This window comes from Hemicordylus capensis, chromosome 1 (assembly GCF_027244095.1).
Source record: "Hemicordylus capensis ecotype Gifberg chromosome 1, rHemCap1.1.pri, whole genome shotgun sequence".
Lineage (NCBI taxonomy): Eukaryota > Metazoa > Chordata > Lepidosauria > Squamata > Cordylidae > Hemicordylus > Hemicordylus capensis.
In genome coordinates this window covers 143,879,760-143,903,212 of record NC_069657.1, presented here as the reverse complement: position 1 = coordinate 143,903,212, position 23,453 = coordinate 143,879,760, and the positions used below count along the sequence as shown (strand labels likewise).

The 23,453-nt window shown below is 45.1% G+C and overlaps 2 protein-coding genes across 12 annotated transcripts in view; one reads left to right on the top strand and one right to left on the bottom strand.

Moving 5' to 3' along the window:
• Nucleotides 1-11,831, top strand: part of P2RX3 (purinergic receptor P2X 3) — a 66,759-nt gene extending 54,928 nt beyond the window's left edge. For both annotated transcript variants that reach the window (XM_053283833.1, XM_053283834.1), the window contains exons 9-12: nt 616-709; nt 4,115-4,180; nt 7,892-7,969; nt 10,603-11,831. In XM_053283833.1, the coding sequence (XP_053139808.1) occupies nt 616-709; nt 4,115-4,180; nt 7,892-7,969; nt 10,603-10,728 (364 nt within the window). In that variant the 3' untranslated portion in view covers nt 10,729-11,831. The remainder of the gene's footprint in view (nt 1-615; nt 710-4,114; nt 4,181-7,891; nt 7,970-10,602) is intronic.
• Nucleotides 11,832-16,339: 4,508 nt separating this feature from the next.
• Nucleotides 16,340-23,453, bottom strand: part of SLC43A3 (solute carrier family 43 member 3) — a 54,549-nt gene continuing 47,435 nt past the window's right edge. For all 10 annotated transcript variants that reach the window (XM_053277257.1, XM_053277197.1, XM_053277225.1 and 7 more), the window contains 4 exons: nt 20,553-20,672; nt 20,233-20,419; nt 17,474-17,597; nt 16,340-17,123 (listed from right to left, as the gene is read on the bottom strand). In XM_053277257.1, the coding sequence (XP_053133232.1) occupies nt 17,001-17,123; nt 17,474-17,597; nt 20,233-20,419; nt 20,553-20,672 (554 nt within the window). In that variant the 3' untranslated portion in view covers nt 16,340-17,000. The remainder of the gene's footprint in view (nt 17,124-17,473; nt 17,598-20,232; nt 20,420-20,552; nt 20,673-23,453) is intronic.

Genomic DNA, 23,453 nt, shown 5'->3' with positions numbered 1-23,453 from the left:
GAGGCTATGGGGCTGGGCAAGGGGCAATGGGGAGTCACATGAGGTGCCTCTGGGGTGCCCCTCCAGGCAGTGGGGCCCCCAGACAACTGTCTCCCCTTGCCCTATCATTGTTACGCGCCTGCTCTAAATACCAGTTGCAGGGGAGCAACAGCAGGAAAGAAGGCATGCCTTCACCTCCTCACCTCTTGCCTGTGGGCTTCTCAGAAGCATCTGGTGGTCTATTGTGGGAAACAAGATGCAGGACTAGATAGGCCTTGGGCCTGATCCAGCAGGCTTGTTCTTATGTGTGCATGTAGAAGATAGGAAGATGCCATGTACTGAGTCAGACCATTGATCTATCTAGCTCAGTATTGCCTACACAGACTGGCAGCGGCTTCTCCAAGGTTGCAGGCAGGAATCTCTCGCAGCCCTATCTTGGAGATGCCAGGGAGGGAACTTAAAACCTTCTGCTCTTCCCAGAGTGGTTTCATCCTCTGAGGGGAATATCTTACAGTGCTCACACTACTAGTCTCTCATTCATATGCAACCAGGGCAGACCCTGCTTAGCTAAGGGGAAAAGTCATGCTTGCTACTACAAGACCAGCTCTCCTTCATGTACTTTTTCCTTGCCTGCAGGTACGCCAAGTACTACAAACAAGAGAATGGCACAGAGTACCGCACACTGATGAAGGCATTTGGCATTCGTTTCGATGTCCTGGTATATGGCAGTGTGAGTGTGAAAGAGCATCTGGGCAAGCAGGAGAAAGCAAGAGCCAGACAGAGGGCTGGTGTGATCTGGCAAGAGGGAATGAAATGTCTGTGTTAGGCACTATAGGCCTGTAGGGGTATTTGACTCATATCACATTGTTCCAAACCCATCATCTCTCATCCTTAGAAGTTGTGCTTGAATTGCAGTGAGTGACTTCTATGTCATTCAGCTCCAGTGTGATAACCCTGAGTTGGCTTGACATCACAACTGCCATTATAAAACAGCAAACCCTCTTCGTGGATCCAACAGGACAGGCAAGGAGACCAGTCTTGTTGGATACGTGCATAGGCAACATTTCTGTTTGTCATGTGCAGGGATCAGGCTTGTGAATTCTGGCCAGGCTGATTTTTTTCTTCTCTGAAGACTCCAACTTAACTGCTAAGCAGCTTTCTTGCCAAGAGGGGGGGGTATCAAACAGAAATTCTGTCCCTCCTGATCAGCTGTTAGCATGGGGAATGAAAACCCTTTTGAGATGTATCTGTTTTGTTGAAAAGTGGCCTATAAATATGTTGCTGTTGTTATTGACTGACATGTTGGCTAATGAAGCCCTGGTGCCATGGGAGAAACACTAGGGCTTCTGAAGAGTTCCAGACTAATGCTGCATCCGTCTGTGTGTTGGCGGGGATGGGCAGCCCTCAGGGACAGATTCCTGGAGTTTCAAACTCCATCTACAGGGAGGAGAGAGAGCAGTGGAAATTGCACCCTTCTCGCCATGCTGGCTGTGGCTGCAAAGAAAGCCTAGACAGTTGTTTTTGTAGCCTGGTGGAGAATTTCAGTAAATGAAACACGATTGTTATGAACGCTGTCTCTGACCTTACATCCTTTGGGCAGGCACATATTTTGGGACTGGGAGCAATTGCTTCAAAGATGTGACTTCACATCTAGGCAAGTCTACTCGGCTTACAAAAGGTAAAGTTAATGAATATTTTGGAGATCAAAAATCTAGGTCCTTATGAAACTAGATGAATAAAAAAAACAAATCTTATAAGGCACACTTAGAGTCTATTCACACAACCACCGAGCAGGTGAGCAGAGCGGGGAGGCTGTGCCAAATGTACCACCCCCACCTCTCGCGCCAACTATCCAGTCCCATGTATGAGATGTGCAGATCACACTCCCTCATGATTTGCACTGCTTGGAGCAGTGCAGATCTCCAGAGGCCAGGACAATCCACCACGGGCTCCAGATATCCCACAATGCACCACGCTACAAGTGCAGTGCACTGGGGGAAACCCCTAGGAGTCGGGAGCTCTAGGCTCCTGATTCTGTGCATGCTTGGACTGCACACAACCCGAGCACCCACACAACCTTAGTGCTGGGGGTAAAGGCGTGCTCGCGCCCTTAACCCTGGCTAAAGGCCGGGGTTAAAAGTACAGTTAGTTGGGCAGGCTGCACTAGGATCCAAGTAGGATCCACTCCACATGAACAGCCTAACCCAGGCTGGGCTGCCCTAGCCCAGGTTAGGCTGCTCTTGAGAATGGGCTTATTATATTTCGGACTGAATTTAGTTACTCTCCTGTACTTAGTGAAGTGATAGTTAAGAGAAAGAAGAGAAAAAAATTTTAAGTATTTGAAAAGCATGCTCCTGAGTAAATTATTGGTGAAAGTTTCAGTTTCAGAGGAGAAACTTATTTCATTATTGTGCATTGGAGTTATTGTGCCTACACTGAAGAAGGACTTTTGGAAACTAAACTGAAACATACATACATACATACATACATTTTCTATACTGCCTTTCTCACAAATGGCTCAGGGCGGTTTACATAGAGAAATAATAAATAAATAAGATGGATCCCTGTCCCCAAAGGGCTCACAATCTAAAAAGAAACGCAAGATAAGACACCAGCAACAGTCACTGGAGGTACTGTGCTGGGGGTGGATAGGGCCAGTTACTCTCTCCCTGCTAAAAAAAGAGAATCACCACATTAAAAAGGTGCCTCTTTGCCAAGTTAGCCTTATCCTTTTATACTATCAATGAGCAGAGAAAATGTGCTCTTTAACCAGACTGAGACCTATATTTCTCCTTTCCATTTTTTGAATTCCAAGCTATGTGATAACCTGCTCCCTTTCTTTTTCGCCTGCAAGGGGTGTGTGTGATAAACTAAAGTTAACAGCCACTAGCAGGAAACAGGAAAATTTGAGCAGCTTTATTTGGACATTAAGGCAGTTCACGGGATCAAGAACTGGGTAAGACAAGCATCTTACCCAGCATCTGAAGCTGTGCACACTCCTGATTTTCTATCATGGCAACTAGGAAGGAGCGAGGAGCAATTGTACGTGAAGCAGGAGCTGGATAGGATTGTGCTGTCCTACTCAGCTCTTGTACCCAGCATTTTAGCAACGGAGGAGGAGGAAAAGTCATCCTACCCAGCTCCTCTCCTTCACACGATCACTCCCTCCCTGCACCGAGTTCTTTGCTCACACACAACTGAAAACCAGGAGCGTGTGAACAGCCTTACTATGTTGTACCTGTGTTAATGTCTGTACACTCGTATGTCGTTTTGCATGAATGACTGTAACTGCATTCATTTAAAAGGCGAACCTGGGTAGAGGTTCCTCAAGTGTGCGGTACTGATGGGGCTTCCATACTGTACAGCATGCCACACATGCAAAGGGGATGCATGTGAGCAGCTTCTGCAGTAGCTGAGAGCCCATCCCTGCTGCTGGTGGGGACAGGGGCCACTGCATGCACACAAAGCTGTGCATCTTCACTCCTGAGCAGTTCCTGCCTTTGGGGATCATGACAGGAGCAATGATGCATGGCTTAGTGCACACACACGCTTCCATCCTTATTAGCAGCAGGGATGGGCTCTCAATTGCTGCAGAAGCCACATGCACACATTCCCTTTGCATTTCATGTAAATCACTATGAGACGCACGTTCTTGGCAGTGTAGAAATGTGACAGATAAATGGGCAGCGCATGCCCAGTATGTAAGCCACAACATGGACTGCTGTACCTGCATTCAACCTAACATGTTAATAGCTTTATATGTGTACAGATTGCTACCTGGTTAGACTGTACACAGACTGTATGAGTGTTGAACATAATGTGTGAATAGGGTTAGAGAGACCCCGCCATGGAGCATCCACAAAAATTACATTAGAGCTAAGCCACTCGGATGTACTCTGCTGCTGACTTCTAGGAATCATCTGTTAGCTTCTTAACTTCATCCAGTGCTAACCTATATAGTTGTGTATATAAATCCAGTATTACAAGGACACCATAAGTCTGCAGTGACTTGCCTTCCAAAGGAAACCACTTGCCCAGGTCCACTGCAAGCCCCTGGAACTTCTCACTGCTCAGGAAGTTGGGTCAGCCAGGGGGCAGCATAACAATATGCTCACTCTTCCATCTGTTCTCTCAGGCTGGGAAGTTCAACATCATCCCAACCCTCATCAATACTGTGGCAGCCTTCACATCTGTTGGGGTGGTAAGTATTTCCGTTTGCCCAAGGCTTTGTCAAATTGTCTCCTTTCACTGGCTGACATACTGCATTGCACAGAACATGCACGCAGATGCACACGAGCGCTGTTATACAATGCACCATTGCATGATGAACAGCCATTACGTTCAGTGGTCATCTATCATGCCATCACATTTGCACAGTTATTGCATCTTGCACAAGAGCATAATTGTGCAAACATTCTATTGCAAGGCAGACAGACTCTTGTGCAGTATGTCAGCCATTGTTTATTTCACTGCAGCTGGTATCTGTTGGCCTTTCGTAAGACATGTAAATATTCCACCGGGTGTTCGGTCGCTGAGATAGCTGGTCGTAGAGTGATTTTGTAATCCATGGTTATTATGTCATGTGGAATGAGTACTGTATGGGGTTGTGGTTTATGAGGCTATGTAAGATATATGTTTATGAAATTGTGTTGTATATGTTTGCTTGTAAGCCGCCCTGAGTCCTATGGGACTAGGGTGACATATAAATCTAACTAAACTATTGTTTGGGAGAGTATTCTGTGTGGATTTAGGCAACATCCATTTTATTAACAAAACTTAGCAGAGCCACCAAGGACAAAGTTTCTTAGAGCTTAGCTGGGGGAAAGCAAAGCTTTACGGAATATCTAGCCTATTCCTTCCAGGAACTGCAGTGCCAGTAAACTGACCACAGCAAGTTCATCCAATAAACTTGCAGCATTCACTTGTATTGCGAGTAGACTTTCTGGAAGAATACACTAGATAGTCTATAAAACTTTGTTACTTTATCCAGATGACACCCTTCTGATGAATCTGTGGAAATTCACAGATCCACACACAGGCCAAGTCTGCACTGCTGATTGAACAGATTCTGTTTATAGAGGCCTGGTTCACTTACCTTCAGTTTATCATTTATGATCATCTGCTTCTTGAGTTAGGAGTCCGTCATTTCTAGGTCTAGCTCAGACAGACACCATACAGGGGTTGCTGCTCTTGGGCCTTCATGCACTTAGAAGCACCGGCTGGCATCCTGACGTATTGCTGTGTTCCAGAGTCAAACAGCATGGGTGCTCATGGGGATGGAGGGTCACTAATCTCCCCTTCTCTCGGAAGCACTCTGTATAATCCTCGGAGACATGGGGGGGGGGTGTCACACAGCACTTTAGAAGGAAGGGGAGATCAGCAAAAATCACCGCCATCTACGATCGCTTATGCTGCTTTACTCTGGGATGCAGCAAATGCCCACAAGCTTCCTTTGCTGCACACGTACTTCATCAGTAGGGATGTCGACCATTGTCTGTTGTCCCTGTGCCATTTTCTACTTAAGCGAAGGCTTTCTACACTCAGTTTTTAACACAGCAAGGATGTGTTGAGGCACACGTGGTGTACAAAATTCAAATGTTTGACCGTGAGGTTGTCTGCTGCTGTGGGAATACCTCATTTCTCCCAAATTCCAACTTGAATATTTTGTACCCCAAAACATACAACCTTGCCCCCCTTCCCCAAAGACCACAGAGTATCTTTCTCATCTCTGTGTGAGAACTCCCCTCCTCGTGCCTGCATCTGTCAATCTGTGCTCTCTTTCCTTTCATTGTTTCTCAGCAGGCATATGGAGCTTTCCCAGACTATCCCTTTTGATACAATACATGCACAGTCATGCCCCCTCTCGTCAGCTATTCTCCTGATGTCTCCCCTTGATGTTACACTTCGGAGGCAGGTGTTAGAAGGGAGAGACTCTCCCTGTCGTTCATTTCTGGGTTGGGTAATTTTACACCAGACAACAGTATCAGCGTTTTAAACAAAGCTTTATTCATTTGCTAGCAAAAAGCTCCTTCTTGGTGTGGCCAGCCCCTTTCTGGAAGTTCCCTTCATCTCTTATACTGTGCAAACAACACATTCCACACCTGCACACTGCATACAAGCCAAAGCACTTCTTTTAACCCTAAAGGTTCCGATCTGCTCCCAAGTGCAATATTCCTCACCCATACTTCCAAAGAGAGCTGTCTCCCAGCTTCCCCGGCCGCAGAGACATTCTTTCAAGTAGTCTTCAAGGCAAGGGGGAAGGGATCTACCAGGCACGGCCATCGCCGTTTGATAAGTGTCTGTGCAAACCAGCACTGCTTTTTTCTGTTGGAATGTTATTTTCAAGTAATTTCAACACAGGGCTGCTGCATTTCCCTTGCGTTATACCTAGGGACACATTACCTTTGCCACTGAGAAACTATCCCCCCCCCACCCGCCCCCCCTCAAGTCAAGGAAAATGGCACTAGCAGCTGGTCAGCCACTGCTGGAAACAGGATGCTGGATTCACCTGATCTGACACAAGAGGGCTTTTCTTTTGTACCAAAGCATACAATTGCCAACTCTTACGTTAGTCCTTGGTACCAGATTGTATCCGTTACTGTCACCACTAAAGCAAGATGACAAACAGTGTAAACACTGACTGATGCTCGATTGCAGCAGTCAGGAGTATTACAGTTGGGACACCCTCATTTCAGTGGTGCAAGAAGCCCCAGCCTGGCCCTTTCCCCACAGCTTTGGGGGTGACTCACTGAGGCAGAGCAGTAAATATCCTCCTATGTTTCCATCTCAGCTGGGAAGACAGTGAGGCTGTTCTCACAACCAATGATTCCTGGGTAGGAGGGGGTTCTCTGTGGTTGTCTGGGGCACTGGAAGCCCTTTCGACCCAGCAGTTCTGAACGGAAGCACCCAGCTCCACTACCCAGATTAAAGGTGAGGTAGGACACAAAGAGAGCAGTCCTATCTTTTTCTTTGGGTCATCTGCAGCATCAGCACATTTTAAACTGTCCCCACCCCAGGCTGCTTTACCAAAGAGTTCTGTGGAAAGCTGGGCCAGGGAGTGCTGAAGTACTGAGGTATTTCTCTCTGCTGTTCATGCGATGCATTGTGGGATACTGGAGGACCCAGCTCAGGTTTTTCTTTCCTCCTGGAGTGTGCGGCAGCCTGACTGTATGGGGGTTGGCTAAGTAAACCCAAGCACGTGCTCAGGGCATCTGAGAGGCATAGGGTGTGAGCATGCCTCCTCGCCAGCCCACCCCATATGATCGTGAGAACAGGATCCTTTACTAGCTGCCTTCTAAAAAAAGTGTCAGCAGCCACTATAGTTGAACTAAGAGTTTTAAAGACTACTAGCTGTCCTCGTGCAGAGCATCTGCACCCCTAGTCCTCCCTGTCTCTCCTCCCCCTCCCAGTCTGCTTTCCCTTCCCTCCCCACCCACTGGCCTGGCCGGTGCCCAGTGCTTTTCTTCCCTGCCCGCAGCCCAGCGGGCACTTTCCCTCACCACTGGCTGGCCCGGCCACAGTGACGGGAAGTGCAGCCAGCTTGCCAGTGGCACTTTCCCTCACCGTGCGTGGACGGCAGCAGCATACCCATGGCTATCTGGCAGCTGCTTGCGAATTCTCACAAGAGCTGCCGCACATGGAATGAGGCACGAGTATGCCTTAGAGAATTAAATATATAGAAGAAGATTACTTTTTTAAAAGAAAGGAAAAATGCTGTCACTGTTGCATGACTTACATAAACTTATTAATTAGCACTTATCACACACATCCTATCACTGTGAAATTAATCAGAAAATTTTCATCAGTGTACCATCAGCTATGTTACACCCATATTCTTTCTGTCCTGCTATACCAGTTTGCCTGCCCACTTTTCAAGTCCTGGGCTACCTCACCTGTTGTTCTCTCTTCTCAGGGGACAGTCCTGTGTGACATTATTTTGCTCAACTTCCTGAAGGGAGCAGATCAGTACAAGGCCAAGAAATTTGAAGAGGTAAGTCTGTATGGAGTATGTGGCAACACTCACTGCCCCATCTCTGCCAACAAAGGCCAGCTGGAGGGTGAGGTGTAAGTATGTGACCTCAGATTTTTCAGGCAAACAAACACTCCATCAAAAGATATTTTATTAGGAGACATTTCCCTACAGACACACCCCACTTTCCGAGAAAATACTCAGCAGATAAGTCTGCTTACTAAATATATTGCTCAACCAAAATATTGAATATCAGCAGCCAAAACGTATCCATATATTTATATTTAAGGGCCATAGCCTAAGACAAATATTATAATATAGCATTATTATTTTTTTAAGGAACTGAGCAGAATTGAAGGTTTGTCTATTTTGGGGGTGGGGGGTAGGACAGAGGCGTAACTATAGGGGGGCAGGGGGGGCACGTGCCCCGGGCGCCATCTTTTCTGGTCACATGGGGGGCGCCGCCATGACAAAAAAATTTTTTTTTAATTTTTTTTTAAAAAATTTGTTAATACAAATGTTTCCTGCTCAGTGCAGCAGCGCTGCAGCAGTCAAGGGAGCGCATCGGCGCCCCCTTCCCCATGAGTGGTCCCTTCCGTGCCACCCGCCCCCCCCCCCCCCCATTGCTTTGCTGGCACCTGGCGGCCAGTCAGTGGCCTGGCTTGGCGGCGGCAGCGGGCGCTTGTGAGGAAAAACCTAAGTATAATGTAGTATGTTGGGGGGGCGGGGGGCGGGGGGGGGAGCCATTTCAATGCTTGCCCCGGGCGCCGTTTTTCCTAGTTACGCCTCTGGGGTAGGATGTTCAGCCAATCCTACTTGTCCTGAACTTAAAAGTTCAAATGGCTTCCTATTGCTAGTGGTACAAAACATGTATCACAGCTGGCCAGTAACCATAGAATCAATTAAACTGGTACACACTTTCTCTTAGCAAGGTGTGTCTGACAGGACTTCTAAATTATGAAATAAGCAAATTTAGTAGGGAGGAATGCGCTTGTAAGTTAGATAACTAGAGTTCTTCTGTTGGTCAAAAGAGAAACAAATTAGCTGGTTGGTCTCAGCTTTCGGATGCAAATTAACTCAGATATAGCATTTGAGCTTATCCAGTATGGAGTTTATCAGACATTTCAAAATAATCATAACTATTACTTTCTAAAGCCACTTGGTCACTACACCACTTCTCCAAAGAATTTCAAAGTTTGCAGAAAATTGCACATTTGGCTTAGAATAAAGGATGCAAATTGGGCAAGCGAGTATAAAACAAGTGAATTGCAAAAGCTGTATTTATTTTAAGTATAGAATGTGAGAATTTCCTTGATTCCAGATTTAGATTATAAAAGAGCCAAGGACAGGGGCGTATCTAGGGGTAGGGCAGGCAGGGCACATGCCCCGGGCGCCACTTGAAGGGGGGTGCCATTTTGTAAAATTATTTTTTTTTTTTAAAAAAGGCTGCCAAAAACAAAATGGCCACCATGCATGCTCAAATGGCCTCTGTGAGGCTCTAGGTCATGCCAGGCTTTGCAGAGGCCATTTGAGCATGCACGGTGGCCATTTTGTTTTCAGTGGCCTTTTTAAAAAAAAAAATTATTTTTTAAAACGGCCACTGCACTTGCTCAAATGGTCCCTGCGAGGCCCTAGAGGCCAGCGGGGGGAGGGGGAATCTTTGCAAAAAAAAACAAACCAGCCTTTAGGAAGCCCCCCAAAGGGGCTACGGGTAAAAATAATAATTATAATATAATATAAGACACTGTACACATATTCAGATTGGCACTATGTACAGAGAATCGGGGCTTGTGAATACTGAGCTGACGCTTAAGAGCTAGGATTGTATTCATTTGCTCTTACTTTGCTTCTTGTGGTAAGTGAGTTAAATGTGATGTCTTGCTAATATGGCTATTAATGGTGAGTTTGTCTTTGAATCAGTGTGAAACCCTTAATATTAAGGCCCACTAGGAGTTTCTTGCTCTCTTTCTCTCATTTTAACTGTCTTTCTGAAAGACTAGAATATATTCCAAGCAGTGACACAGTTTACTCTGCATATCCTTTAATTATTTTCAGAGTATCTGGGAAAAGTCAAATTCTCCATTGATTTTTAAAACTTATGTAATGGTGATGCTACAATGCATAGTAGAGAATTAGACAGGCACTTCTGTTTAGTTTTCCAAGTACATCTCCACATAGTATTTGGGTATTTCATGAGCCCCCACACACTGAAATTTGTAGTTTTCCAGCATTTTTTGGTCTGGCTAAGTCCACTGCTAAATAGTTTTTGAAATATTAAAAGATTAATGAGCTTGACTTGTATTTTTCAGCTGATATTATGGTAAAGTTATCTGAAAGATGGGTGTCAGATGCTTGGACAGGGGGCGCAATTTCAGTGTTTGCCCTAGGCACTATTTTCCCTAGATACACCTCTGGCCAAGGAGACAGGACACAGAGTTATGAAAAATGCATGGAGATTAGGCTTCCAGTCAAGTTATGCACTTCCTCTTAGCCTTTGTGTCAAGGGCATCCTGCTAGGATACAGTCTGCAGAGGGTAGTGTAAAAAAGAAGTGTTCAGAGTTGTGCAAGCTGCAAGAATTTCTTTCCACCCCACAATTAAGGCAATAACAGGCCTCTGTGTTCCTTCCACCCACTACCATGTCCTGCTCTTCAGGTGACAGATGCAGCACTGAGTCCAAACACTCCCACCAGCCCCATGTACCGAAGCAGCCAGACACTGGGAGGTCGTTGTGAGGAGAAGCAGTCAACCGACTCAGGAGCCTACTCCATTGGACTCTAGTAAATAAGAAACCTTGGACATTGAACCCTGCATTATTCTGTGTCCTGGGCACTACTCCGCCCCCAGGCTCTTCAGTTTGGACCTTCCCATCACATCCTACTATTGAGGAAACTGGTTGTTTTTGACCTCATGCTCTCCATTCTTCCCTTTCTATCCTGCATTCCCACCCCCACCCACCCCCCAGGAACATATCATGGCCCTCCTTTCCATGGGAAGCTCTCAAATCGAGTGTGAGAGAGAGAGAGAGAATGACCACAACAAAAATGTTATTTGAAAAAGGGAAATCTTTAGATTCCCAAGAAAGTAATCATCATCTAGCTGAAGCTCTGATAGACTGAAAATGTGCATCTCAGCTTGCCAAAATAGCTTCTTTTAGTAATGGTGAGGCTGCCGTTGCCACAACAGCCGTCATCACCACCACTGCATGCAAGAGTGACGGATCCTTCTGATTTGTACTATGTGGAGACAGTACTGCTATAGAGCAGAATTAGGCAGGTGATATATATAACTGAAGAAAAATTAAAAGATTGTGTAATCTATTAGAAAATATGCAACGGCCAAGGTTTGGGTTGGAGCCACTCTATCAGATCACATTACACTGATCTCATGCCAGCTTTACTGTTAGTTGCCAGTTTGCTTCCAGGAACAATCCAAAGGTGCTGTTTTTGACTTTTAAAGTCCTAAATGAGCTGGGACTAGAATATTTTCAAAGTTGCCTCCCCACTATGAGCCTGCCTCTGGTCCAGTTTGGAAGCCTCCTTTGGGTTCCCCTACAAATTGAAGATATGGTGTATGTTCAAGGACCTTTTCAGCTGAAGCACCCAAGATCTGGAATGGCCTCCCAGAAGAGGAACACCTGACCCCATCACTGCCTGTTTTTTGATGGCAGTGAAGACACTCCCATTTCAGCTACCCTTTCCAGAGTTGTGATAGCAGCAGTAAATCCTGATGTTTCAGTCTGTTTAAAGATGTGTTGTATTTGTTTTATTTAGTTTGTTATTGCTACCATTATGTTATTTTACTATTATTGTAAGCCAAGTTAAATAGTCCTGTGGAAAGGTATGGTAGAAATCAGTACTGTACAATAAACAGTGACCAATTTGTGTTGCGGGAGGTTTTTTCCATTCCTCAGTCGTGGCAAAGACACAGAGCAACTGCATGCAGGCACTCCTGACATCAGCACCCATGTTGTGCTAATCCCCACATTTTCCCCAAGTGCAGACACTCTTGTGCAAAAACACAAATACATTTTGGAGCTTGCCCACGCTCCAGAAGTGCTGTTATAGCAGAAACACATCCGTTGATCCTCAGCAACATGTTTCTGCTCTAATGGAGTACTTCCAGAGCATGGGCCAGCTCTGAAATATATTTTCACTCTTGCACAAGAGCATCCGTGCTTCAAAAAGTATGGAGACCAGCACATGGGCGCCAACGCCAGAAGCATCCACATGCAGTTGCTCTGGATGTCAGCCAATATTTTTTTTAGCGCTCTCTACTTTCTTAAGTGGTGAAAAGTCCATGCTTTTGGATGAGAGAGCATTGGAGATTTATATTTTTGTAATGTCAGCTTTTATTTACAAATATACTAGCACAGCCTATTGAAGGAAAGCAGATGGCTGCAACAGTCAGCACAACCATGAATCCTACATCAAGTTCCTAAAAAAAAAAAAAAAAAAAGTATGGACTCCTGCAGCCCCACAGGCTACTTCTTGGCCAGCTAAACTCACAGCTCTCTCCATCCTCCTAAATGCAAAACAACTGTGCACCCCCCACCCCACCCCCATCAGGTTCTGCTGCTCCAGAGCCCAGCAGATGGTAAATTGCTCTCAAGAGAAAAGGTAATATGTTTCTTTTAGCATCATTTTCATTCATTTCACTTCACAAATGATAAAACAGAGGTTCCTATATCAGGGACTCACAGCCTTCACTCACTCACCTCTATTAGTTTGATCTAAGTAGATATCCAATAATCATCTTTATTATGAAGCACTCAGCTTAAGAAAGGTTGGTCACCCAGGTTCATACCTTGATCCAGGAGGGGGAATATGCACACCCACTGCTGGTTTGGAAACTACATAGTGCCTACACTCACACTGCTACTAGCACTTGATTGCCAAATTCAGCCATCAGGGCTATGCATGCAAGGATTAAACTAATGCCTGGTGTAGCTTTCTTTGACAGCTGTAAGGGGTGGGCCCTGTTGACAATGTAGGCCTGGCCAAGTACACCTGGCATTGAAGCAGTGTGCTGAGCTGCTGCCCCCCCCCCCCCATGGAGCCTACTGCATGCCCACCTCCCCTCCTTTCCTCACCTGCAGCATGCTGTCAGAACAGTCTTGCTGGATCAGGCGCATCTAGTCCAGCATCCTGTTGCCCACAGTGGCCCACCAGATGCATCTGGGACACCTGTAGGCAGGAGATGAAGGCATACCCTCTCTTCTGCTGTTGCTCATCTGCAACTGGTATTTAGAGGATGTCCCCCATTCTGATCTCCTCATCCACACCAACCTTCCCCCTCATCTCCTCTTACCTGGTGGCAGATCCATCTCCATTCCAGATCCATCTCCACAGACAAAAGGCATACAGGGGACATTCTCCACTCCCTCTGCCAATCTATCACCCAAGATGTCCACCTCACTGTGCCTCATTAGCAGGCCAGCATTGTGGCAAAGGTGCATTCTCTTGTGTTCCAGGGTCCTTCAAGCTGTCCAATTCACACCCCAGGGTTCCCTCTTTATGGAAGCACAAACACAGAGACAGCATATGGACAGAAATTTGAAATTGTACAAATAAATCTTGGTTGGCCTTATCCAGAGGGTGACTTTGTGGAGGAGAGAGTGCACGCCTTCCCCATGTTTCTGGCACAAGCTTATATCTTCGTTCAGGATAGATGTCAGCTTTCAGGTGACATGTTAAAATTACATAATATGTGAGCTTGCAGAACAACCATCAACTTAGGGAACAATGATTACAAATACTTTAGATCAGTTAGCATGCACTTGAGCAAGAAACGTACACATCTTGCATTAACCAAGCCATCTTTAAGTGAAACCACAGTTTAAAAGTTGACAGAAGTAAAGATCCCATTGAGAGCTACTTCTGAGTTCAGAGCTTTTGAGGATATGGTCCTGTTTCTTAACTTGTAATTTCACCACTTCTAGATAAGAACCAGCTTTTACAAGAACAGTTAGAATAACTCTCTTCAACAGATAGAAAGGGTATTAATGTGATTAGGTGGGGTGGACAGGTGGGGGGGGAGGCTATGCAAAACCTACCTTCCCTCCAGACGATCACTGAACATTGGTGAGAGCATGGACTGCACTCCCACACAATCCACACTGCTCCCGGTAGCATGGATCTCTGGAGACCAAGACAACGTTCTCCAGCCTCCAGAAATCCCATAATGCACCATGTGACAAATGTGGTGCATTGGGGGATTCCCCCAAGAGATGGGCACTCTAAGGGCCCATCTCTGTGTACACCCAGGCTGCAAGACGCCCAAGTATTCACATGGATCCCAGTGCCAGGGTTAAGGGCATGCTTGCACCCTTAACCTCGGCTAAAGGCCAGGGTTAAAAGCAGGGTTGCACACAAGCAGCCTAGCCCAGGCTAGGCTGCCTTTGCCTGGGCTAGGCTGCTCATGTGAATAGCCTTAGTAAGTGCTTGTCTAATTGATGCAACATTCAACTAAATAAACTTTGACTATTAGCTTTTGAGACAAAGGACTCAAGTATCCTGTAAGCCTTTTCACAAACTGACCTAAAAACCTTGGCTTTAGGTCTAAACAAGGCCATCCAAGTTAGGGGATCACTTTAATCTCAAACATGACATGGATACAGAGGTATAAATCCAGATCCATTTGGTGCCAATCCTTCTCCATCCCTTTCCTTTTGTGTCTTTGATTCCATGCAACTTGAAAGGCAGCCCCAACATGGCAGCTGCAGAATCACTAATACGCACTTCTGGGCAGTTGCACAGCACTCCTTCCAATTGAAGTAGAAGCAACAGAGGATGGGGGTGCTTCGGGTTCAGCAACCCCAGCAAGGCCCTGTAGTGGGTTAAAGCCTTTGTCTCAGAGCAAGCTCACATGAAGGAGAGAAAATGCTGAATCATCCCTGCCAATCTGTCTGGCTGGGCTTCTCCTAAAACATTTCTGTAATATCGGTATGTTCAAAAGGCTGCCACCAGATCTCTCCTACAGGCTACTCTGAACAGGAATTGGAGTGATCAAAGATTCCTGTTTGCCTTTTTCTCCTTGCTAACAAGCAAGTATATAAATGCAATTGATCTCCCAGGCCTGCTGCCCACACATGGAGTAAAACTGTTAATTTGGCCAAGCTCTCATTGAGACACATTTTGCACCAGAGAAAATCCCCCTTCGGCCCACTCTTTTCCAGAGTTAAAAAACCAATAGAGTTGTATTCAATTACTACAGATTGCTTCCGTCTGAGGCTTTCTCAGCTTTTAAATACAGTTAAGAATACTTAGTAGGATTACAAAAATAGGTTGTCTTAATGAATGTTTAAAATGTTTATAGAGTCTTTTGCAACACCCTAGATAGGTTTGGGCATTCTTATTTTAATTATGCTGCAGGTAAACAATACTAGAACAGTATCAGGGATATACAAAAGCACACAGACCAAAGAAATAGGAATTCTAGCACAAAGTCTGACTAAAACTTTTCCCTAAACTAAACTTCCCTTTTCCTTGAACTTACCCAATTCCTGAGGAGAAACAAGCTTCCTGTAAACCTTTCTTTTAAGGATCTACAGAGTTATTCCATGAGAGAAACCTCCATGCTGACTTCAACCATGAGGGGGCAAACTCCATTGCCCCTCACTAAGCCTTTCCACACGTGCCTCTCCCCAACAAAGACTGCCCTTCTTGTTCCCAGAATTCCCCGCAAGCACTCTCTAGGTCCCACCCATCTGGTATACTGATTGCCTCCCTGGAGTTCACCAGTGTGTCAGTCAAGACAAGGGTTCACTCCTTGTTAACTCTTTAGGGAGAGGGGTGGCTGATCACTACTACAGGCCCTAATGCCAAGGTTTCACTATGCAGAATGTCAGCTGTTGATGAGACACTGCAAAAAAAGGGTGGGAATTACAAAACAGGTCAAGAGTTATACTGGAGGACCAATGATGCTTTACAATATCTCAAAAAAGAAAGAGTCCTGTGGAACCCTAAAGATCCACAAATGTGTTGTGTGGCACAAGGTCGCTTAAGAGCCAACTTCATTTGCTGCATCAAAGCTCTGCGTGGGCGTATTATGTGGAAAATTTTGCAACACTGAAATCCTGACAGAAGTAGGGACAGAGAGGGATTTTAGTGCCAGTATGTTAAGTAATCGCTTTTTAGAAGAGGAGTGTGAAAGGGTATGCAACTAACACAAGCTGAAGGATATAGCAAAGATAGCGGAAGGCAAATTTTGCTATTGTCACACTGACAAAAGGAGAACTATTACCTCCATGGTGGCATTGTAATAGAGCTGTAAGATTTTGGAAAATGGTGACTGATGCCTTGGGGACCGTAGCGTGATCCAATTCCGTTTATATGCAAATGGAGCACTGCCAAGCAAGTCCAACACAAAACTAATACTTATTTCTACAAGATACCTTTTAAAAAGAAAAACAGGTTTTATTAATATTTTAGTGGTTTAATTCTGTCATGATTCTGAACATTTTCCTTCAAGTTCTGGTATGAACTTTTAGTTCTTAAAAACTAACAATAAAACATATTTTTTAAAATCCAAAACAATTAGGGTAGATAGTTTTTCAGCTAATTCAACAACTTAATAGGGAGATGAAAATATTAAGACCTTTATTTCAAAAAGTTAACATTTTTCAACTGGAATTTTTTATGTGTCAGAAAAATGTAACTAGTTCTGGTATTTTTAAATGATCCACACACAAAAATATCTCTCTGTAAAATAACAAAACAACAGGTAAGTAAAATATACTCTAAATCCTCATACTAGGGAAAATATAAAATGGATTTTATTTCTAGAAAAAAATACTATATAAAGAGGAAGGAAGAGAGAATCTGGCTTTGGAAAACTGAGGCCATAAATCAACAAGGAGTTAAGCATGCTTAAGCTCATTTCTTTCATTGGGCATAAGCATGCCTAACCGTGTTAGATCGTGGCCAGGTTTTGCTGGGTGTGAGGCTCAGAGAGAAGCTTGTTCTCACAGCTTTTTCTTCCTTTCCCTTCTCAGGTCTTCTTAAAGTTCCCTTTTGTTAGGTGAGGTTCCCAAAGTCTATATAGCGAAGGTCTCAATTGGAGGACTCTGCATTGTGTGTGGCATCCTGTTTCTTCTGTCGTCGCTTGAATTCATACCACACCACCAAAGGGTTGACCAAAGCCAGCAGCATTAAGACTACAAGGCCAATATTCACCTGAAAGAAGTGGGGAGGGGAGGGAGATATGTTAAAAAAAATGTATTTCAGTTCCTGAAAATCTTTTCTTCTAGAGAGCACTCGTTATTGCAATTGAGGCTCCCAAGCTTGAACTGGAAACTTCTGCGGGGATCTGTGGCTGGGACTTACACTAGTCCCGGAAGTCATGGTGTCTGGGAATGATGAGAGTTGTAGTCCAACATCTCTGGGAACCCCTGGAATAGAGCTCTGTTCACACACACACACACACACACACACACAGAGAGAGAGAGAGAGAGAGAGAGAGAGAGAGAGAGAGAGAGAGAGAGAGAGAGAGAGAGAGAGAGACTAATTGGGATCCACATACTCACATAAAAGGCATCCCCCTGGAGTGGGCCCTTGATGAGCCAGAAGCAAGGGTACTGTAGGAGAGATACCACGGCCGAGAGTCCCATCACGAGACCATAGAGCTTCCCGAAGTGTTCCAAGGGGAAGCTGTCAAGACAGAAAGGGAGTGGGGAAGAGAGGACCATGGAAGAAGTGATACAGCATTTCTAAGTGGTCTCTCCTCCTCACCACAGCTGGCCACTGCTCTGCCTCTTATCCATTTCCCATCCTGACCTTTTGTCCTTGATGACTCTTCCCCTCCTTCTCATCAGGAGGCAGGATGGCAAATGCTGCTCCCCTTGCAAGGTCAAGAAACAGGGCAGAACACTGGCAGCATCTGCATCAATATCTCATGGCACTGACCTTTCAAGAGCACCAAAGGGGGCAAAGCTTTTTGGTGCCTGCCAGATTTAAATGGGGATGATGATGATAAAATAATTGCAAAAAAGCAGCATTAAAAAGCCAGCTCAATGGTTCAGTTAAGCCACTCTCCTGCTGCTCATAGAGGCTAGCCCCAGAAGAGTATTTTAACAGGGGGCTGAAGGCTACAATTGTTCCATGCACTGTGCAAGTGTCTCCTAAAGTAGGCTGCACTACATTCTGACAACCAACACCGTTAAAACTATATATTAGCTCTATTATTTATTATTGTTTTAATTTTTGCCCTCATGCTTATAAGGAGAATCCTGAAGAATCCTGAATCCTGGTTATTTCTCGTAAAGCGTTCAACATGAGAAAGAGGGATCCTTGATGGGAATCCCAGAATGCAAGATAATCTTTTTTGAACTTGGCATGACCAGCAGCAGCCCCTTCCCATGGGTCCCAGCCTACATGCTCCTGCTTTTAAAGTAACCCCAAACCACACAGGCACACGCACAGAGACATGAAAACCAAGTCCTCTCTCCCAGTTCCTGCCAGAACATTCCAAATTTTGTAGTAACAAAAAATAAAAATGGGACAGTTGCGCAAATATTTAAGAGAGTATATTGCCCTCAGAGGCAAGCAGTTTTAAACTACAGGAAGCTCATGTTCAGTTAAACATTAAGAGAAAGCCAACTGTAACTCTTTCCATTGCAACCCAGCAGTGAAAAATGCTGCTTCAGGATCTTGTCAAGCAAAGGGAGCGAAGCCATCAGAAAGGGTTCAGTGAAGATAAGCTTATCTCAGGGAACAGGCTGGAGGATATCAAGAGCGGCCAGCTGGTGGCTCCTGGGCAGCATGAAGCCCCTTCTTCCCTAGTTTTTGCAGACTTCACAGCTTCCTACTTAAGGACAGCCTTACTGGGGCAGGCCAAGGACTATCTAGTCCAGCATCCTTTCCCCCCACACAGTGGCCCACCAGATGCCTCTGGGAAGCCAGTAGGGCAAGGAATGAAGAGATGCCCTCTCTCCTGGGCGCTTCCCAGATTACCCGCTACAACAGCATCACTATGTGTCCATTAAGTGTGCTTCCATACTGCCTGTGTTGAGACATCACACTCCCTGCCTGTCAGCAAGGTGCAGTTCACATTTCCGATGCCTTCTTTCGGATTTTATCTTTGCGTTTTAGTCCTACAACATTGTATGTGTGTCACAAATAAACAGCTGTATTTCCCCCTTGTTGGAGGGTTGTGCAAGTTATTTACCTTTTCAAGACGATCCTGCAAAGCCGGAGCATTTTACTGCTGAACAGAGGGTAATCTGGAAAGCGCCCTGATGTTGCTCCCCTACAACTCAGAAGCATCTGGCCTCTGAGCCTGGAGGTAGCTATAGACATCAAAACTAGTAGCTACTGACAGTCCTGTCCTCCGTGAATTTCTCTAAGCCCCTTTTAAGGCTATCCAAGCTAGTGGCCATCACCACATCCTGTGGCAGAGAATTCCACAGTTCAATTATGCACCATGTGAAAAGGGAACTTCCTTTTTTTGGTCCTAAATTTCCTGGCAATCAGTTTCATGGGATGACCCCTGGTTCTAGTGTTGTGCGAGGGAGGAATTTTTTTCTTTATCAGAAGTAACAGCATGCCCTCGAGGCTTTTGTGAGGGCTCACAAACCTCCAGGGTTCATTCCTCAGATTCCGTCCTCCCCCCACCCCTCACGGCTGCCCTTCTCTCTCTTCTGTGACCCAGCCCTCAAACACCAGAGTTCGGAGCCATTCAGCTCCTGTGGTTCAAGATGCTGGCTACCCCTGGACTAAATGGCACAAGTAGGTCCCTTGCAGCTTCCAATGATGACACAATTATTTTAACCAAGTGGCGATAACTGAAGGCATATATCTACAGGTGTATGGGATGGGGTCATAACTCAGTGGCAGAGCATCCGCTTTGCATGCAAACGATCCCAGGTTCAATCCCCGCCATCTCCAAGCAGGGCTGGGAAAGACTCCTGCTTGAAACCTTGGAGAAGCCGCTGCCACTCAGTGTCAAAAATACTTACTGAGCTAGATGGGTCAGTGGTCTGACTCAGTATAAGGCAGTTTCCTATGTATAAATTGAAACTAGTTTCCTGCTTGCACCATTACTGGAACTGCAAGGACCAGAGATTTCCCCCAAAAACAACAATGCTCATACTCCTTTTAGCAAAGCAATGGGACGTAAAACAATTTGAGAACAGCTTCAAATTATTTTAACTTGTAGTGCAGGTGTGCCCTGGGTATCATCAGATATTGGTTATCAAGCCCTCCCCTCTATTTGCATCCTCCCTTCTCTCTTTCCCACACCTGCAAGCCATCCTTCCTTCTTTTTGCCAAGAGACCAGTTACTCACGCAACAGCCAAGAAGGCGGCATTGCCCCCGTAGAGGAAAGAGCGGCTCAGAACCTGCAGGATAAAGGTGGCATACTGCACTGGCAGCACCGGAATGGAGGCGCAAATGGAGAAGGCAATGCACTGCAGCACTGTGATGGCCAGAGACAGCACACAGGATCGCAGGTCCGCAAGAGAGTCCGGCACCCCTGCAGAAGAGGTGGAGAGTGAATGGCACTAAAGAGGACTCTGAGCAGTACCCAAGGAAGCTCAGAGGAGCAGTGTTCTTGCTAAGCACTCTTCTGAGCCAAAGAGATCTTCTGCCACTCCAAGAGGACATACCTTGAGAACTCGCCTCCTTTTTCTGCCCACGCTTGTGACGGTCCAGGATAAGCCCATTCCAGGGGGCGCAAAGGACTCCACAGAGCTGGGTGAAGGCAAAGGCATTGGTGTACTTACTCACTGTCGAGAGAAAGAGTGAAGGTAAGGTGGTGAAGGCTTCATTGGAAGGACGTCATCAGCACAAAAATCAGCCAAGGTTTTCATATGTACGACCTATCCTACTAGGTGTTAAGGTGATGGCAACTTTGTTATCTTGCTTCCCATGCACATCAGTTGTAGTTTTGACTGAGAACTTTAATAAGTCCTGAGCCATTTTGGAAGGGCGGTATATAAATCCAATCCAATCCAATCCATCCATCAATCAATCACTCCATCAATTTCTCTCCCTCCTTTTCCTAATCCCTCTTCTTCTACCTGCTGACTCCACCCCCCCCCCCCACAGGATCTCCTTAAGCACAAACTTCTAAGCTGCTTAACTGACAGAAAACAGGAGGAAGGAGAATTTAAAGTGTGCAGCAATCTTTCCTTCTCAATAACTCTTATCCTGCCCACATAGGCACCTTTGATTTGCTGCTTCTTGCTTGCCCAGAGCAAACTACATGCAACATTAATGATGTCATTTTGCTCTGCATATTTTGGAGTGTTTAAATGCAAACAGCAACTGTGAGGGCCCTCTGTCCAGATCAGGGCTGGAGTGGAGGCAAAAAGGTTAAAAGCTCCCTTTTCCTGTGCCAGTTCTGATCCATTTGGGGGCCTCCCATGGCTGTTCTTTGCCTTTAAAAACCTCAGACATGTAGGGCCATGTCTAGATAATTAGTGTCAAATCTAGTTTGAGTCTCAAATCTGTTAACAGCTACATTTAACTTTGATTCAAGCCTGAATTGATCTTTATGTGACCCAGACCAGGATGTATTCAGCTTAATCCTTTGCTATTAACTTTCTGATGAAACCATCCATGTGAAGAGCCCCTCCCAGTTACACACAGTTATTTGTTTGTTATTTCTTTGTGTAAACCACCCTGAGCCATTTTTGGAAGGGTGGTAGAGAAATTTATTATTATTATTAATAATAATAATAATAAAAAAATAGCGAGACACTTGGGCAGGTTAGCATTAGAAGAGGCATTTTCCAAGGGGACTCACTATCCCCTCTATTGTTTGTAATCACCATGACCCCACTTTCACAAATACTAAACAAAACAGGCCTCGGATACCAAACATCTAAAACGTCAAGTCAAATCAACCATCTGCTATACATGGACGATCTGAAGTTGTATGGAAAGTCCCAGTCAGAAATTGAATCACTGCTAAGCACTGTCCGTATATTCAGTAGCGATATAGCAATGGAGTTTGGACTAGACAAGTGTGCTGCATTAATAATGAAGAGAGGGAAAATAACAAAAACAGAAGGAATAGAACTGCCCAATGGAAGAAAGATCAAGAACCTGGAAGAGAAAGAACATTACAAATACTTGGGCATTCTCCAGGCTGATAACATCGCACACACTGAAGTTAAAAGAAAAATTGGAAGTGAATACATCAAGAGAGTTAGAAAAATCCTCAAGTCCAAACTCAATGGCAGGAACACCATACAAGCCATAAACACCTTGGCTATACCGGTTATCAGATACACTGCAGGAATAATAGACTGAACCCAGGCAGAGCTAGAGACGCTGGATCGTAAGACCAGGAAAATCATGACCATCAATCATGCTCTGCACCCCCGCAGTGATGTAGATAGGCTCTACCTCCCTCGCAGCTCAGGTGGAAGAGGAATGCTGCAAGTCCATCAAACAGTAGAGGAGGAGGAGAAAAGAGGCCTTGAAGAATATATCAAGGACAGTGAAGAAGATGCACTTCAAATGGTCAAGAACGAGAAACTATTCAACACCAATGAAACAAAGCAGGCCTACAAGAAAGAACAAGTCAAGAACTGAGCAGAACAATGGAAAAATAAGCCCCTGCATGGTCAATATTTGCACAATATAAGTGGAAAATCAGACATCACCATGACCTGGCAATGGCTTAAGAATGGTTACTTGAAGAAAGAAACAGAGGGTTTAATACTGACTGCGCAAGAACAGGCACTAAGAACAAATGCAATAAGAGCAAAAGTCAAAAAATCCACAACAAACAGCAAGTGCCGCCTTTGTAAAGAAGCTGATGAAACAGTGGACCACCTAATCAGCTGTTGTAAAAAGATCGCACAGACTGACTACAAACAAAGGCATGACAAGGTAGCAGGGATGATACACTGGAACATCTGCAAAAAATACAAGCTACCTGTAGCCAAACATTGGTGGGACCATAACATTGAAAAAGTTGAAGAAAATGAAGATGTAAAAATATTATGGGACTTCCAACTACAAACAGACAAACATCTGCCACACAATACACCAGATATCACTGTAGTCGAGAAGAAGAAAAAACAAGTCAAAATAATCAACACAGCAATACCAGGGGATAGCAGAATAGAAGAAAAAGAAATAGAAAAAATCACCAAATACAAAGATCTACAAATTGAAATTGAAAGGCTGTGGCAGAAAAAGACCCAAATAATCCCAGTGGTCATTGGCGCCCTGGGTGCAGTTCCAAAAGACCTTGAAGAGCACCTCAACACCATAGGGGTCACAGAAATCACCATCAGCCAGTTACAAAAAGCAGCTTTACTGGGAACAGCCTATATTCTGCGACGATATCTATAACAATTGACAATAAAATTCAGCCATCCCAGGTCCTTGGGAAGGACTCGATGTCTGGATAAAACAAACCAGTCAATAACACCTGTCTGACTGTGTAAACAAGAAACAACAACAATAATAATAATAATAATAGTCCCATTCCCTTCCTTGCCCCACCCCTTCCTTGGAGGAGAGGTGCTAATCACCACCACCCAACTCCT